The sequence below is a fragment of the Platichthys flesus genome, chromosome 9, assembly GCF_949316205.1.
Source record: "Platichthys flesus chromosome 9, fPlaFle2.1, whole genome shotgun sequence".
NCBI lineage: Eukaryota > Metazoa > Chordata > Actinopteri > Pleuronectiformes > Pleuronectidae > Platichthys > Platichthys flesus.
Genome location: NC_084953.1, coordinates 23,764,528 through 23,781,261, shown reverse-complemented (window position 1 = coordinate 23,781,261; position 16,734 = coordinate 23,764,528). Strand labels below are relative to the sequence as shown.

The 16,734-nt window shown below is 45.7% G+C and overlaps 1 protein-coding gene across 1 annotated transcript; it reads left to right on the top strand.

The window, feature by feature from the left end:
- The first annotated feature begins 248 nt into the window (after nt 1-248).
- LOC133960438 (meprin A subunit beta-like) lies at nt 249-15,811 on the top strand. The gene is made up of 15 exons (XM_062395036.1): nt 249-1,823; nt 1,934-1,961; nt 2,331-2,381; nt 2,469-2,506; nt 2,970-3,048; nt 3,137-3,254; nt 9,459-9,637; nt 9,972-10,190; nt 11,706-11,855; nt 13,319-13,534; nt 14,065-14,321; nt 14,399-14,609; nt 14,687-14,863; nt 15,301-15,554; nt 15,667-15,811. Exons 1-15 carry the CDS (start codon nt 1,689-1,691, stop codon nt 15,709-15,711), a joined length of 2,157 nt encoding a protein of 718 aa, XP_062251020.1. The 5' UTR covers nt 249-1,688; the 3' UTR covers nt 15,712-15,811.
- Nucleotides 15,812-16,734: the final 923 nt, after the last annotated feature.

Below are 16,734 nucleotides of genomic sequence, written 5' to 3'. Positions count from 1 at the left end.
CTACTGAATTATGAAGAACGTGTTGCTGGGACTGTACACTAAGAAAGAGAAAAGCCTACCTCATGAGTTCTCAGAAGAAGTCCACGTTCATTATTTAGCTGAGCTTTTCACACACACAGTGTACGATGGCAACTCAAAAAATAAAGTGACACCCAGCGGGTCATAATGCTTATGTTATCGTTTCTTAGCGCAGCGGTTCCCCGGTCTTGTTTCCGAACTGTGTTGCTAATTCAACAGCTTGAAGCTACACGGAAGCAGCTAGCTTCCCCCCCCCCCCCCCCATCTTCCACACACAGTCAGCAGGGACTCCTGATACTAACTACTACCAAGTGTTTGCTTCTAACCTGACGTGTTTGAGAAACTGTGTCATGATAGCTGTGGAATTAAAGTCGTGACAGCATGTTTTTTCACAGTTACCATCGCAGTTGGCATGGTGGCGAGGACACTAGCGCCGTTACGAAAGTTCGTTATAACCGTATGTGACCGTAGACACATGCCGTGAGGGCTCTAACCGGCCACTGTCAGCCGGACAGAAATAAACATGAACAGGTTTTACATTTGAATGTTTCACTGAGAAAAACTGATACACCTCATATCACCCAATAATGAACATCATGTAGTGTCCAAATTGAACTTTTACACAACATTCAACAAACATATGCTTAACCATACTGGCTGAAAACAAAAGGAAGACCTTGATTAAATAAAGGCAACAATAATCTCAAGGATTGTCTTACATTGTTTATTATTCAGACTCAGAACAATAACACAGGACTGTTTAAGTTATCATCGAATCATTTGGTTTTGGTTTTGGTTGCAGTTGCAGTTGGACTATTAGGCAACAGCAACAAGTCAGATTTGGCTTGAATAAACATGGAGGGGCAGCCACTGGCTTTCAAGTCTGTTTTCTTGCATGGTAGTCATGAGTACATGTGTTGACACTGAGTTGGTATATACACTTTAAACAGCACTATGAAAACATTTACCTTTCCATTTGTTTAATTTTTATCTCTCTTGCATGATGTTGGATGTTTAATCTTCAATTCTCAGCCAAAATGTAAATGAGTCCCAAACAAATTATGGTGGAGGCTCGTTAAATAAAAAAAAATTTCAGAGCAATAAGATAACATTACACCTATGACCCAGAGGGTGGTGTGGCCTAGGGGGTAAAGTGGTCGTTCTCAAACAAGAAGGTTGCTGGTTCAAACCCCACTCTTCCCTCATCTGCATTCCAAAGTGTCCTTGGCAAGATACTGAACCCCTACATGGCCCCTCATAAAAGTTGAGTGTACTAATGTAGGTTGCTTTGGACAAAAGCGTCAACCAAATGACATGAAATGTAAAAAAAAAAAAAAATGACCTTTGTTTTTATCAAAGCTCTGGTTGACTCATCTATTGACATTGTTAAATCTTCACCAATGTGTAGCCTAGATAATTGATGTAAATGCAAACAGCTCCAAGCAGTTATACTCTCATATTCTACGGGGAATAGACACCATGTCCAAGCAAGCTCTGTTCATTTGTACTGTATGTTTATTGTATTGTTTTTTTCCTAACCACCTTCACCATTGCATGTTTATTAGTGGGATTAAAATTCTCAGATAAGCTTATCATGACTTTTGAATTAATAATTAATAACACAGTCATGTAATCTTCTCCAACCAGAGTCATAAAAGTAACATTATTGCATGCTGCACTTTCTTCTGTACAAAAGCAAAGCAGAAACTCTTCCCCAGACTCATCAAGGCTCGAAGCAACAAAGTGTGTCAGCAGCAGGAGTCATGTCACTCCGGTTCTTTACTCTGCTTTTTAGCCTGGGTTTGGTGAGTATGAAGCCCTTTGAGAGGCAGGATGTCAGTTAATGTTTCACAATTAAATCATGTCATCATTTTTTTCAATAAATGTTACGTGCTTTATTTAATTTATTTTACAGACGGCAGCTGCACTAACAGGGGAAACAGGTGAGTCAGATAATATGATGGTTCTTTGTCAGAACATTTTACTCAGGAGTTCCAACTAAGAATGTCATCCTTCCCATATGCATGTATTTCAGTCTGAATGCTGCTAATGCAGTGATATTCTATTTCTTGGGGCTGTATTAAAAAAAGGAAAGAATAGTAAATGGAGGTAAAATGCATAGATTCTCTCTCTCTCTCTCTCTCTCTGTGTGTGTGTGTGTGTGGCGTATTTCTTCATAGGTTTAATTGGATGCATGAGTTTATCTGTATATATAGTCCTGCATATTTTACAGTAATTTATATCTCAGAATCTGTTGTTTGTATGTTGAAGTTCATATTGTGATCTAATTTGGACTTATTTTTCTACTGCAGAAACTGATGTTGATGAAGGTCATGACTGGGACATCTTCGACATCAATCAAGGTTTGAGGACTCTCATAGTTTTTTAGTTTGGTTTGTCATCAAATGTTTCTTAGGCTTTTCTCATGCAAACACATTTTTTCTATGCAGCGGCCGAGCTGGACCTGCTGGAGGGAGATATCGACATGGTAAGTCAGTGAGTGAACATAACAAACACTCTGAGAAAGACTTTTTGGTAAACTGGATCTTCAGGCCTATTTGAGTGGGGCGCTCTGGGTGCATGAAGGAATATTTTGAGTACAGAGAAAAATTCTATATATATATATATATATATAAACACAGTGAACCACCAGATCCTGAATTCCTCCCTTCAGGACCTGGGTGTCTCAGGTATATATATATATATATAAAATCTACCGTAATATCATATTATTATAATTAAATATATTTTAGTAATTCTAATATGAATAAATAACCAACTGTCTTTAATAATTTAATTTTGCATAAAAATCAAAGAATGTCTGAAGTTAAAAAAACTCATAGTTATGGTTGAATCATTTTAGTGAGCCTGGTCAAGGTTGTGTTGTGTTTCTCCTTCATTGGTTTCTTATTCACCATCTTGGTATATCTTGTTTTCTTCATTCTTGTCAGACATCCGGAAGAAACTCCATCATAGGAGATTCGTATCGCTGGCCAACAACCATTCCTTACTACCTGGAGGACAGTCTGGGTAAGACACTGTGTGGAAATTCACAGTACGTGTCATGGTTATGCACTGAAGTAACATATTATTTTTAATTTTACTTTGGAACATATAGAAATGAATGCAAAGGGAGTGATCCTAAAGGCCTTTGACCAGTACAGACTGAAGACCTGTATTGACTTCACACCGTGGAACGGAGAAAAGAACTACATCTCTGTGTTCAAAGGCAGCGGGTGAGTTGAGTTTTCACCTTCAGACGTGTACATTATGTAACAAGATAAAGCTACCCCAGAACCTGACATGTTTGCTGGTTGTATGTTTCTTTGTCAACAGTCATAACACACATCCAATGCACAAAATGCTGCACCCAATGCATTACCTGATATATTCATGTCATATTAACCAATGTAAATATTACACGCTACATGAAACTTGATTTAACAGACAGCACATAACACCGCCAAGGCTAACATTGGCTTATGGTATTATCACCAAACTCTGCAGTTCACTTTGCAGTGTTTTAGTGTCTTAAAGCTCAAAGAGCTAAAAGATTTTTGTGGCCAAGACTACATTGTGTTTTGCTATCTTTAATCAACTCTCCTCCTACCTTAACCACAATAACCTACTTGACCCTCACCAGTCTGGTTTCAAGGCCGGTCACTCAACTGAGACTGCCCTCCTTGCTGTCTCTGAGCAACTTCACACTGCTAGAGAAGCTTCTCTCTCCTCTGTCCTCAGACTTCTAGACCTCTTTGCTGCATTTGACACAGTGAACCAGCAGATCCTGAATTCCTCCCTTTAGGACCTGTGTGTCTCAGGCTCTGCTCTCTCCCTGCCTCAATGAACGCACCTATCGGGTAACTTGGAGAGGATCTGTGTCTGAACCTTGTCCTCCTCTCACTACGGGGGTCCCTCAAGATTCAATACTCGTCTGATAGTCCAGCGTCCATCTCCACCTCAATGGTCCCGGGGAGAGTGTCGTTGTCCTCCTCAGAGTAGGGGGGACCCGCCCTGTCCTCGGCGTCGTCGCTGTTGTTCGGGGACTCCGTCGGAGGATGTGGTCTGGGAGGTGGCCTGGTTCTGGACGTCTGGGTGAGGTTGCGTCGATGGAAGTCCCTGATGAGGGTGTGGTCCACGATGTTCCTCCCAGGGACCCAGGACCTCTCTTCAGGGCCGTAACCCTCCCAGTCCACCAAGTACTGGAATCCCCTCCCACGCCGACGAGACTTCAGGATGCGACGGACAGTGTAGGAGGGACCTCCATCGATGAGGCGAGGAGGCGGTGGAGGCGGCGCGGCAGGGACCAGGGCGCTTTCTCGGACCGGTTTAACCTTGGAAACGTGAAACGTGGGATGAACCCGCATGGATCTAGGGAGTTTGAGCCTCACTGCCACCGGGTTGACGATCTCCTTGATCTTGAACGGCCCGATGAAGCGAGGAGCCAGTTTCTTGGATTCCACCCGGAGGGGAATATCACGGGTGGAGAGCCAAACCTTCTGACCCGGCTGGTAGTCCGGGGCCTTGGAGCGGTGGCGATTGGATGCCGCGGTGTAGTGGTCAGCGGCCCGGAGTAGAGCCACCCTGGCTCGGGTCCAAGTCCTGCGACAACGGCGGATGAAGCTCTGGACAGAGGGGCAGGATGCTTCTTTCTCAAGTGCAGGAAAAAGCGGTGGCTGGAACCCATAGGTGCACTCAAAGGGGGAGAGACCGGTGGCGGAACTGGTCAAGGTGTTGTGGGCATATTCTACCCATAAAAGTTGTTCGGACCAGGAAGTAGGGTCTTGAGATGTCATGCAGCGTAGTGCCGTTTCCATCTCCTGATTTTTGCGTTCGGTCTGGCCATTGGACTGGGGGTGGTACCCTGAGGACAGGCTGACGGTGGCTCCCAGGAGCGAGCAGAACTCCCTCCAGAACACTGAGGCGAACTGGGGACCCCGATCAGAGACCACGTCCACCGGGATGCCATGGAGACGGATGACGTGGAGAAGGAGTAGTTTAGCCGTCTCCTTGGCAGATGGAAGTTTGGGCAGGGGCACGAAATGTGCCATCTTGCTGAACCGATCTACCACCGTCAGGATAGTAGTGTTGCCGCTGGACGGTGGTAGACCGGTGACAAAGTCCAAAGAAATGTGCGACCAGGGACGATGAGGCACAGGCAGAGGATGTAGAAGACCGGCAGGGGCATGGTGAGCCGGCTTGTGCTGGTTGCAGGTGGGACAGGCATTGACAAAATCCTGAATGTCCTCACCTAGTGACGTCCACCAGAACCGGCGCTGTACGACGTCCTTGGTCCGTTGGATCCCTGGATGACAGGTAAGTTGAGTGCTGTGGGCCCATTGTAGAACCTCGGACCGGAGATCAGGCGGGACGAACAGACAGTTGGGAGGGCAAGCACTGGGTCCGGGCTGGTCTTGGGCGGCGGCCCTGACCCTCTCCTCTATCTCCCAGGTGAGTGTGGCCACCAGACGGGAAGAAGGCAGGATAGTGTCTGGGTTGGTCCTGTCCCCCTCCTCTTCCAAGAACTGACGGGACAGGGTGTCGGGCTTGACGTTGTGGGACCCCGGTCGATAGGAGAGGGAAAAGTTGAAGCGGGTCAGGAAAAGTGCCCATCGAGCCTGGCGGGAGTTCAGTCTCTTAGCGGACTGGAGGTACTCAAGGTTCTTATGGTCAGTCCATACCAGAAATGGCAGTTTAGTCCCCTCGAGCCAGTGTCGCCACTCTTCCAACGCCAACTTGACGGCTAGGAGCTCTCGGTTCCCAATGTCATAATTCCTCTCTGCCGGGGTCAAGCGTCGGGAATAGAAGGCGCAGGGGTGCAACTTCTGGTCGGAGGCCGCTCTCTGGGACAAGACGGCCCCCACTCCTAAGTCGGAAGCATCCACCTCGACCACGAACTGCCGTTCAGGGTCCGTCATTTGGAGGATGGGGGCCGAGGTGAATCGTGTCTTCAGGGCCTGAAAAGAGTCATTGGCGGCCGTGGACCAGAGAAAGGGCACCTTGGAGGAGGTAAGAGCTGTGAGGGGGGCCGCCACCGAACTGTAGCCTCTGATGAACCTCCGGTAGAAGTTGGCGAAGCCCAGGAAACGTTGAAGCTGCTTGCGGGAATCGGGGGCGGGCCAAGTGGTGACGGCAGAAACCTTGGCTGAGTCCATCTCCACGGTCCCTCTCCCTACGATGTACCCCAGGAAGGAGACAGACGAGGCGTGAAACTCACACTTCTCGGCCTTGACGAACAGGGAGTTTTCCAGGAGACGTTGGAGGACCTTCTGGACGTGATGCACATGTTCCTCTCTGGAGCGGGAGAAAATCAGAATATCGTCAAGGTGCACAAAGACGAACCTGTTGAGCATGTCCCTGAGCACGTCATTAATCAGGGCCTGGAAGACAGCAGGGGCGTTGGTGAGGCCGAAGGGCATCACCAGGTACTCGTAGTGACCGGTGGGGGTATTGAACGCCGTCTTCCACTCGTCCCCCTCGCGGATCCGGACCAGGTGAAAGGGGTTGCGCAGGTCAAGCTTGGTGAATATGGTGGCCCCCTCTAGGAGCTCGAAAGCTGAGGAGATGAGAGGCAGGGGATACCGGTTCTTGATGGTAATGTCATTTAATCCACGATAATCAATGCAGGGGCGGAGTGTCTTGTCTTTTTTCTCCACGAAGAAAAAAACAGCTCCAGCCGGAGATGAGGAAGGGCGGATGATGCCCGCCGCTAGACCGTCATTGATATATGTCTCCATCGCCCTCCTCTCAGGAACGGACAGGGAATACCGGCGTCCTCTGGGCGGCGTGGCCCCGGGCTGGAGGTTGATGGCGCAGTCATAGGGCCGATGTGGGGGAAGGGAGGTTGCCTTGGCCTTGCTGAAGACCTCCCTGAAGTCCAGATACTCAGGCGGGACCCCTAGCACATCGGTCGAAGAACTGGTCCCGGCAGAAGATCGTAGTCGGGCGGCTTGCTTGAGGCAGACCTGGTGACAGGAAGGACTCCACCCCAGGATCGCCCCTGTGGTCCAATCAAGGTGTGGATTGTGACGTCGGAGCCATGGGAACCCCAGAAGGAGAGGATGACGAGGAGAATGCAGGATGTGAAACTGGAGTGTTTCATGGTGGTTCCCAGAGATTAACAGCCGTATAGGCGCTGTCAGGTGGGTAACAGTTCCCAGAAGTCGGCCATCCAGCGCGTTTGTGGAGACTGGAGCTGGCAGGGGAATCTGACCGACACCCAGCTGCAGAGCTAGGTTAGAATCCATAATGTTGGCATCAGAGCCAGAGTCAATGAGGGTTGCGAGGGTCTGGGATCCCTCAGGCAGTAGCAGGCGGACCTGGCACAGGGATCGTGAGCTGGAGGAGGAGCTAGATGTATGACTCACCAGGAACTCCTTCCTTCCTGGTGAGCCAGACCCTTTTAGCGGACACCCGGAAGCCGCTGGTGACGGGGCGGGCTGGCGTCGTCCTGTGAGCCCCTGATGTCTCTCCCGCTGTCTCGCTTGAATGCGACGGTCTATGCGGGACGCCAGCTCGATGATGCCGTTGAGAGAGGAGGGAAGTTCGTACGAAATCAGTTTGTCCTTAATGTAGTCAGCGAGCCCCATCAGGAATGCGTCGCACTGGGCAGCCTGGTTCCACTCGCTGGAACTAGCCTGGGTGCGGAAGTGGATGGAGTAATCGACCACTGAACGAGACACTTGGTTCAGACCCAGAAGCCCTCCTGAAGCGTCCGGACCTCGGGAAACTTCTCCGAACACTTTGCGGAGCTCAGCGGCGAAGGCTTGGAAAGAGGAGCACGCTGGAGTGCGACGCTCCCACTCGGCTGTTCCCCACAGCCGAGCGTGCCCCGTCAGATGATTCACGGTGAACGCCACCCTGGCGTCTTCAGAAGCGAAGGTGTGGGGCTGGAGGGCGAACAGGATGGAACAGTTCGTGAGGAACGGGCGGCAGCCCTCTGCGTCCCCGGCGTAGCGTTCAGGAACCCCCACACGAGGCTCCGAGACGAAAGCAGAGGCAGAGGCAGAGGCAGCCGGGGCTGGTGGAGGCTGAATTGGTTCTGGAGGCAGAGGGACAGCTTGAGCAAAAGCTGAGGCGAGCTGTTGGACCTGCAAGGCTAGCGAGGTAAACGCCTGCTCCTGCTTAGTCACCGCCAGTTGAACCTCTGCTGAGTTTGAAAGCAGCAGCGCCCTGTGGTGCTGGAGCATCGCCTCTACATTCTCCAGGCGATCCATCGGCGTGTGTGCTGGGTCCATGTCTGGCCAGATTGTACTGTCACGGATATGGTGAGGACCCAAAAGCAGCACAGGCAGACTAAATACCAGTCGGTAATGACCTTTATTGTTCACTGCAGTCTTTAACAGTTCAAACAGTTGCAGGGTGAAAAGTCTTTGCTCATAGTGATCATCTGCAAGATCTGAGCAGGAGCGAGCCTGGTGTCGCTGACTGAAGGTAAAGTCAACAGCTGATGGGTTACCTAGCTGGCAGACAGGTCCAGTGTTGAGCTGTGTAGCCACAGAGCAGAGCAGGAGCGTAATCCAGAGGGAATAGGCGAAACTCGTGGTCGAAGACAGAAGGCTGAGGTAATATCCAGGGCAGAGACGAGGCAGGCAGGTCGGCAACAGGTGATCAGTCCGGGGAAAGAACGCTGGAAAGTCAGGCATGACACAAGAACAATCTGGCACTGAAGCAGAGACAGGAGCAGGCTTAAATGCAGCCAGGGCTGACACAGGTGTGGAGAGTTGCCCTGATGAGGAGGTGTGGCTGACTGGCAGAGTGGAGCAGAGACAGGTGAGTGGAAAAACACAAGCAGACAGGAGATGAGCAGACTGTGACAAGTACTTGCGTACCGTGCTGTGAACAGATCAGGTCCAGTCTACATCCAGGACATGGTCAAACGTTACACCCCAACTCGTTCACTCCGCTCTGCTTTGGCCAATCGGCTCGTTGCTCCCTCACTGCGAGCTAAACACTCATCAAACTCACGACTGTTTGCTGTCCTGGCTCCTAAATGGTGGAATGAGCTCCCCATCGACATCCGGACATCAGAAAATGTTCACATCTTCCTCCGAAAACTAAAAACAAAAACCGCCTCCGACTTTACCTTGAATTTAAAAAAAGCGCTTTGTAGTTTTGCTTTATTTGAAGAAATTGTACTTTCTTGTTTCTTGTCGTCCTGGGTTTGTTCCCCCAGGGTTGAATGCACTTATTGTAAGTCGCTTTGGAGAAAAGCGTCAGCTAAATGAAATGTAATGTTAGTTTTGTCTCACTACTCTCATTACCCCACTGAGGACAAAGGACACATGCAGGTACACAATAGTCTTTACCACATGATGCCTTGAGGTAATTTGTGGCGCTATATAAAGAATGAATTAGTTAAATTGCTCAGTTAATATATTTGTAATAATAAGGCACTAAACCACTTTGCCAAACTTGCATTTTGCTTCCCCTCTCTGTAGATGCTTCTCCTCTGTAGGAAACCAGCAGGAGGGAAAGCAGCGATTGTCCATTGGTAATAACTGTGATCGTCTTGGAACTGTTGAGCATGAGTTCCTGCATGCTCTTGGATTTTGGCACGAGCAGTCCAGAGCTGACCGTGATGATTACGTCAACATCATGTGGGATCGCATTGAACCTGGTAAAGTTAACAACTTTGAATTACAGTCACAACTTTGACAAATGGCTGATTTAAGTTTCAAGTTCAAGTTTCGAGTTTAATTTGTCATATGTAAGTTAACACAGGGTCAACGGTAAAATAAAAAATGTTGGATGAGAAGGATATTTCAGCTCTGCATTGCAATCCAGTAAGAGCAATGTCATAGAAATGTAAATAAAGTAAAAGCATTAAATATTATAACAAACAAATTTTTCTCCGCATGTTCATCTACCATCTGAATACATCCATACATCCTGTTACTCCATCTATATCTCTAAAAATCAGAAAGCCAAGCTTCTTTTTATGCCTTCCTCAGGAAAAGAGCACAACTTCAAGACATATGATGACAAAGTGTCCAGTGCTCTGGGCGTCCCCTATGACTACGGCTCAGTGATGCACTACAGTAAGACTTCCTTCAACATCGGCTCGGAGCCCACCATCGTTACCAACATCCCATCTTTCATGGATGTAATTGGTCAGAGGATGGGGTTCAGTGCTAGTGACCTAACCAAACTCAACCGTCTCTACAATTGCAGTAAGTTAACTAATGAAAAAGACAGGTGTTTGATAGATTTAGAGGGACGACGGCCTCAGGCAACATCTTGCGCGGGGATATAGCAGTATAGTGATATATATATATATACAAGTAGGAAGTAAATAAATATACAGACGTATGGAAGATAATAATGCCATCATTGCATAAAGCAATAAAAACAGGGTTAGACATCATTGCCTCTATCTTTGCCCATAAAACATATTGCAAACAATGAAGACACACAAGGAATAGCAAACACATTTGCCAAGGCTGAATGATGCTACACATGATTGTCTAGTTCCTTTAGTAGAAATATAGAAAAACCAAGTGGTCTGATTCATTTGTCATAAAAACCGAGGAAGGGTAAAGAAATTGAAACAACTTCTGGAAGGTTCTACCCAGGCCCCATCCCTGTTTGGTGGAAATCAGTTTCGTAGGTTTTGATAATTCTGCTGACAAATAAAACATCAATCAAAGAGACACGAGTGAAAATATAACCTTTCCTTGAGATTGTCAAAAACCAAGAGAATTTCAAATGTGTCTGGATTCCAAACAGAATCATAATAGAACATATAAGCATAGTCTTATAAAACATTACCACAGATTAAATGTAAGTACTACCTGTGAATAGGCTGCATAAACCTGCACTGGAGGGGTCCCTGGAGTGTTTGAACTAAACAAATCGCCCTATAAAATGATGTCTCATAATAACCTTGCAGGGTGACATGGACGATCAGAGTTTATCTATCAAAAGCTGATTGTAAAATCTAGCCTATTGATAATATTGGGCTCTAACCAGCTCTTACTAATACGCATCATGAGTTTAAATACTCTGAAGATGCCATAAAATGCTGTAGTGATCATTGTTTATTTCAGTGATTGATTTTATAATTGTGTATTCAACCAGCAATGCAGGCAGAAAATAGCAATTGAAGCCTTTAGTAATCAGGTGATTAACATCCCAACAATGTAAACTGGCTACTATAGCATCTTATCCAGGTTCACTTTGTTAGTGAAGATTTCCAATTTATTTCCCACTGAGCCCATTCCAGCAGTCATGTTTTCACTGCTAGGTTTAACTTATTACTTTAGCTTATTTTTTATCTCATAGTAATCACTGTGAGTATCAACACCCTGTATCATATCAGCATCACTTTGTACATGCAGGGCAAATTAAACTGTATCTATGATAGCGTGGTGGATCAGAGGTGACCTGATTGATTACATAAGAAGTTTCCATCAAGTGATTATTGAGCCTGATGCAACAGATAATCAGCCATTTATAGATCTGATATTCAGTAGTGTTTTTACCCTCCTCTGGCCAGTCTCTCATACCTTTCATACATTTTTAAAAGTTTTTTTTACATTTTTTATGAATGATAAAAAATGTATTAACTTTATTTGAATTCCAGGATTTTGAGATGAATGAAAGAAGCGCTACAGTAAAAACAAATGAAAAGTTTGGGTTATTCGAGTCCTTGGATCAGTGTCTGATCAGCTCTTCCCTGTCCACAGCGGAGTCTTCCACCTTTGTGGACAGCTGTGACTTTGAACAGGAAAACATCTGTGGGATGATCCAGGCACCTGGGAACCCAAAGTGGGAACAACGCAGATCTGTGAGTGGAGGGCCTCAGCACGACTTCACCGCCATGGGGCAATGCAAAGGTGATTATCAATCATTAAAAATGGATGCAAGTAACAATGTACATTTACTCAAGTAGCGAGGTTTAAATTTCACTCCACTACATTTATTGGATCACAGTGAGGTGTACAGCTGTTTAAATTACACTTAGTATGCAGCTTTGTGTGGTTATAAATGTTACTGTTCCTCTGATCTTATTTCAGAGTTTCTGTTCCCTATCTGACCTTGGGGTTTGTGTATCTGAAAAACACAAGTAGCTGAATTGCTTTATAACCGTTAACTGTACAGAGTATCAAGCTTAATGATCATAGTTTAATGGTTCATGATAAACATTATCATACTTCTTTCAGGACTTTGTGCAGTATCGACCTGCTGGATAAACAGCTCATTGTTGAATCTGCATGTTTTAAAACAAACTCCTATTTCTGACCTACACACAGTTTAAATTGAGCATCATATATATGCATGGTATGCATTGCCTCACATAGTCAACAGAGCTTATCCCCCTATTAATTAAAATATGTTTCACAATTTCTGGATTCAGTTTACCCCTTGAAAACAACATAGTTGAGTGGTTTCCTGTCCACTGCCCTGCGTCTGTACTGGGAACACTCATCCTCTTGTCAGCAGTATAACAATTGTTACCCTCTGCACTGACATAACTGGAAGCAGGGCATTGATTTCAACCCTGCCTATGTGTATGTGTACAAAATAATTCAACAACACATGTTCTGTTTTCTTTTCCCATTTTACTGAGGACAGTTTCTCTAGAATATTAACTTTTGGAGCTTATTGATCAAAGGTCAAGGTCAACCAAAATCTAAATCTAAATTATACTGATCAGAAAATAATTCCTCATCGTATCTTACATCTTAAGATGATTGATGTCATGAACAAGTCACAAAAAAGTCAGAAATTACATCATATTCATTATTTGAGGCATTCTTTAGGACTAGAGACATGACCTGAAGCTTATATAGTCTAAATAATAATTTATAATTACATTGTAGGTATGATGTCACCATGGTATCACTATTAGGGCAGAGAATGATGTCATATCGTTTTTTGTTTATACTTTATAGTTTTGTACTTTTACAACCAATAACATTAGAAAACACATTCTACATCCACATCTAGAACTGCCACATATTTACAATAGACTAATGGAACATTTGTCATCGTAAGACAAGAGGATTAAGAAATGGCATTATTCAAAGATATAGTTTTATTTGTCTGATTGGGAAATAAAGTGCTTGTGCAGGGTATGCATCGACCCTTCAATGTTTTTCTTTTTTTGGGGCATTCGTAAAAAACTGTTTATGACTATTGCAAGAGAGAAAGAACTCTAACTCTGGTAAGGTTCCCAGCAGACTTACCTTGACTCTGCATTATTCACAGGCGATAATGAAGAGCAAACATTGCTAGTTAATTAAATATGAGAAACTGTGGATGCTTAGTATGACCTGCTTCTCGGCTGCTCTGCCAGGGAAAGGCTACTTCATGCACTTCAGCACAGCTTCTGCTGAACCTGGGCACCAGGCCTCTCTGGAGAGTCGCTGGCTTTACCCCAAACCTGGAGCTCAGTGTCTGCAGTTCTTCCTCCATAACAAGGGGGCGGCTGATGATGTCCTCAACATCTGGGTGCGAGAGTACGACAAGGCCACACCCAGCGGTAAACTGAACCTCTTCAAGAGCATTTCAGGTAATGTATGACTTTTTGCCCTAATTAGAAGGAACATGAGAGCAGGGGTTGATTTTTATGTAAAAGATACAATATTCACATACCAATTTACACCTTTAATCCCACAGTTTGTAATTTTACTGAGAAACATCACCCTCTACATATTCATTCTGTTGGGCTCCAGAAACACAACTAATTGGTGGATATTACCCATGATTCCTGGCTTCCTAAACCAGAAGAGCTGCAGCAAAGAAACTCTATTTGTAATTATTTGTATTTGAAAGGTTTCCTGGCTTTTTAACTCATCTTCAGCTCAACATTACTCTTGAACTTGTCGGACCTGTTTCTGACAATTGAAGCGGTGACCATCAGTTAGTTCCAGACTTTTCAAAGAAGATCAAACTCACTCACCAACTTTACAGAGAGTGAGAACAGGCATTCACAGTGAGGAGTGAATGAAAGAGGAAAACCTGGCTGTGCAGATTATATAACAATGTCACCTATAATGCAGTGGGATCAATATTGATTAATATACATTGTCTCTGTTACAGGAGGTGTCATGGGTTCCTGGGAGCTGCATAACGTCGATCTGAACGTGGCACAGAAGGCCCGTGTGGTTTTTCAGGCCGTGAGGGGAAAGAGTCCATCGAGTGGGGGTTTCTCTCTTGATGACATCAACCTGTCGTCCACAAAGTGCCCTCAGCACGTCTGGCGCATCCGCAACATCACCAGCCTGATGGCCACCACACCAGCAGGAGAAAAACTGTACAGCCCTCGCTTTCTCTCTCCAGCAGGTTACTCCTTCCAGGTACATGTGCTCTTTAGAAGGGTGGGTGAATTGTTTGAATCCACAGAACTCACTTCATGCCGCTCACTGATCCGCAGGTTGGCGCGTATCTAAATGGAAGAAGCGACCGTCAGGGGTACATTGGTCTCTACTTCCATCTGACCTCAGGCCCCAACGACCACAACCTCAAGTGGCCTTGCCCCTGGCAGCAGGCGACCATGGCCCTGATGGATCAGCATTCTGACATCAGAGAGCAAATGAACATGCACCGAATGGTCACCACTGACCCTGATAAGGTGTCCAGTGATGGTAAGAGAAGTTTAAGATATACATCTGCTGAGCTGGGTTAGTCAAACAGAGAATAACTGTTCAACATTTTCTCTCAGGTACTGAGTACTACTGGGATGACCCAAGGAAAGTGGGGTCGAAAGTGACGCAGTCTGATGGCAGCTTTTACTATCGAGGCCCAGGAACGGGGACCTCAACCTTCATCACACACAGCAGGCTGAGGAGCAGACAGTTCATCAAAGGAGATGATGCCTTCTTGTTGTTAAGTCTGGATGGTATGGAAGTCATTCAGACAGGACCAGGACATCACAAACACTTATACACTTTAGCCGCATCCTTCAGACAGCGTGGTCTACACTGTCCATGAAGACATCCTCCTTTGGGGGCTGCATAGACTGAAACAAATGAGACGGTCTACAGAAATTTTTTGGTGATCTGCGCCACTACTTTGTCCCGCCTTTATTGCTGGTGCCTAGCAACAGAGCTAAAGTTGGAAACACCAAGACAGTTTTTAGCCCCTTGATTATTTTCATGTATTACTTGTTAGCTGTTTGGTTGAAGCATAACAATCAAGTGCTGGACGTCTCATCACTTGATTGTCGCAATAGTTTTTTTTAAACACAACCTCTGAAGGATGCAGCCCCTAAATTTAGACACAGTTTATATCTGTTTCCTCTCTGAAACATCTTGGTTGTTGTGTATTTGTCCTCAGATATATCTGACCTGCTGCTACCTCAGCCTCTGCCTCGCTCTGCAGACTATGCTGAAGCCAGTGCGATGAAGGCTGTTGACCAAGACACCCCACAGTCAACAGCTAGTAACCACATGGTGATAGTGGTTGTGGCAATGTGTGTCTCAGCGGCAATTTTTTTAGTTTCCACACTATTTCTTGGCAAGGCGTGGAGGGTGAGGAGAAGACAGCGAGGGAGTGACAATGTGGTGACATTACAAGATATGCAATCCACTGTGAGTCCGACTATAAGAGTCCGCACAAGTTTAAGTCATTACAATTTATTCTAGCTATTATTTAGTGTGCACTAACACTTACGATGAATTCTGAATCTCTTTTTCACCACAGGAGCACCCGACCAAGGACTTACCCTCAGTTCTGATCTCTGCATGAGCTCCTCACTGACCAGAGCAGAGGACGCGTCTCATCTCTGCACATGAGTCGTTTTCACATAATCTGAAGCTGTATCTCGGAAATAAAATGCCTGACAGAAGTAGTATTCAAATTATTTTGTTCACAACTTCTCTCTCAATAGTGATTGTTTATTGTGTTCACTTTAAAGTCATCTCAAATTTAGGGGAAGAACCCTTGTGATGTCCCTGCTTCCCCCGGCTTTTGTCTGTCTTCCCCGACTGTTGGCCCCCTCACATAGCCCACCACATATTAGCATGCACATGTTGGGCAATAGACAAGTGAGCAGCCCTTGCAGATGTATTTGTTTTGCATCGCAGGCCTGTCGAGTTTGCTTAATAAAGGGCGTGAGACAGACCCCGCACCCCACATTCATTGCCTCATCCTATTGGACCACAACATACCAACATAGGGGCTTCCTATTGGCTAAACCTACATGTCAATAAACTGTTGTGAGTAACATTGAACAATACCACATCTTCCCTTTATAGTCGGGACATTTCCAGGCATTTTGGCTATATCATGTAAAGTGCCTACACGTGTCCCATGTATTGTATTTTTCCCTAACAAAGAGTGGGACATTTCTAGGCATTTTCAGCACTCAGGCTGGAGATCCTGAAAGTGGGCCAGTGGATGGGGGTTTCTGGAGGGGGGGCTCCTGGAGCTCACTTACTCAGGCTCAAGTGCAGCAGCAGGATGAGTTGCACATTCATCTATCACCTGTCCTCTTTAGGTGGCCTCATGATAGGGAAATATTCGTTAATATATACAATTTAGCAATAATTTGTTGTCCTATTGCCTTTTCATTCACCATGCCTACTGTGATACAAATATTTGGAAATTCAAGAGGCCTGAAACACCGATCTTTTTTTCTTCTAAATTGTGTATTTAAAACAAAGTTTTTAAAGTTGTGGAGACCCCAATGAAAAAGGGGCAGTTGTGTGGTTTCTCCTGTCTTATTGGCTCAAAGTGCATTGAAGAGGCTGGAAACGGGGAGATAAGACA

Coding starts and splice junctions, on each gene's coding strand:
- LOC133960438 (XM_062395036.1), top strand. CDS start 1,689: ATGCTGCACTTTCTTCTGTACAAAAGCAAAGCAGAAACTCTTCCCCAG. Junction 1,962..2,330: donor TGCACTAACAGGGGAAACAG/GTGAGTCAGATA, acceptor TTTCTACTGCAG/AAACTGATGTTGATGAAGGT. Junction 2,382..2,468: donor CATCTTCGACATCAATCAAG/GTTTGAGGACTC, acceptor TTTTCTATGCAG/CGGCCGAGCTGGACCTGCTG.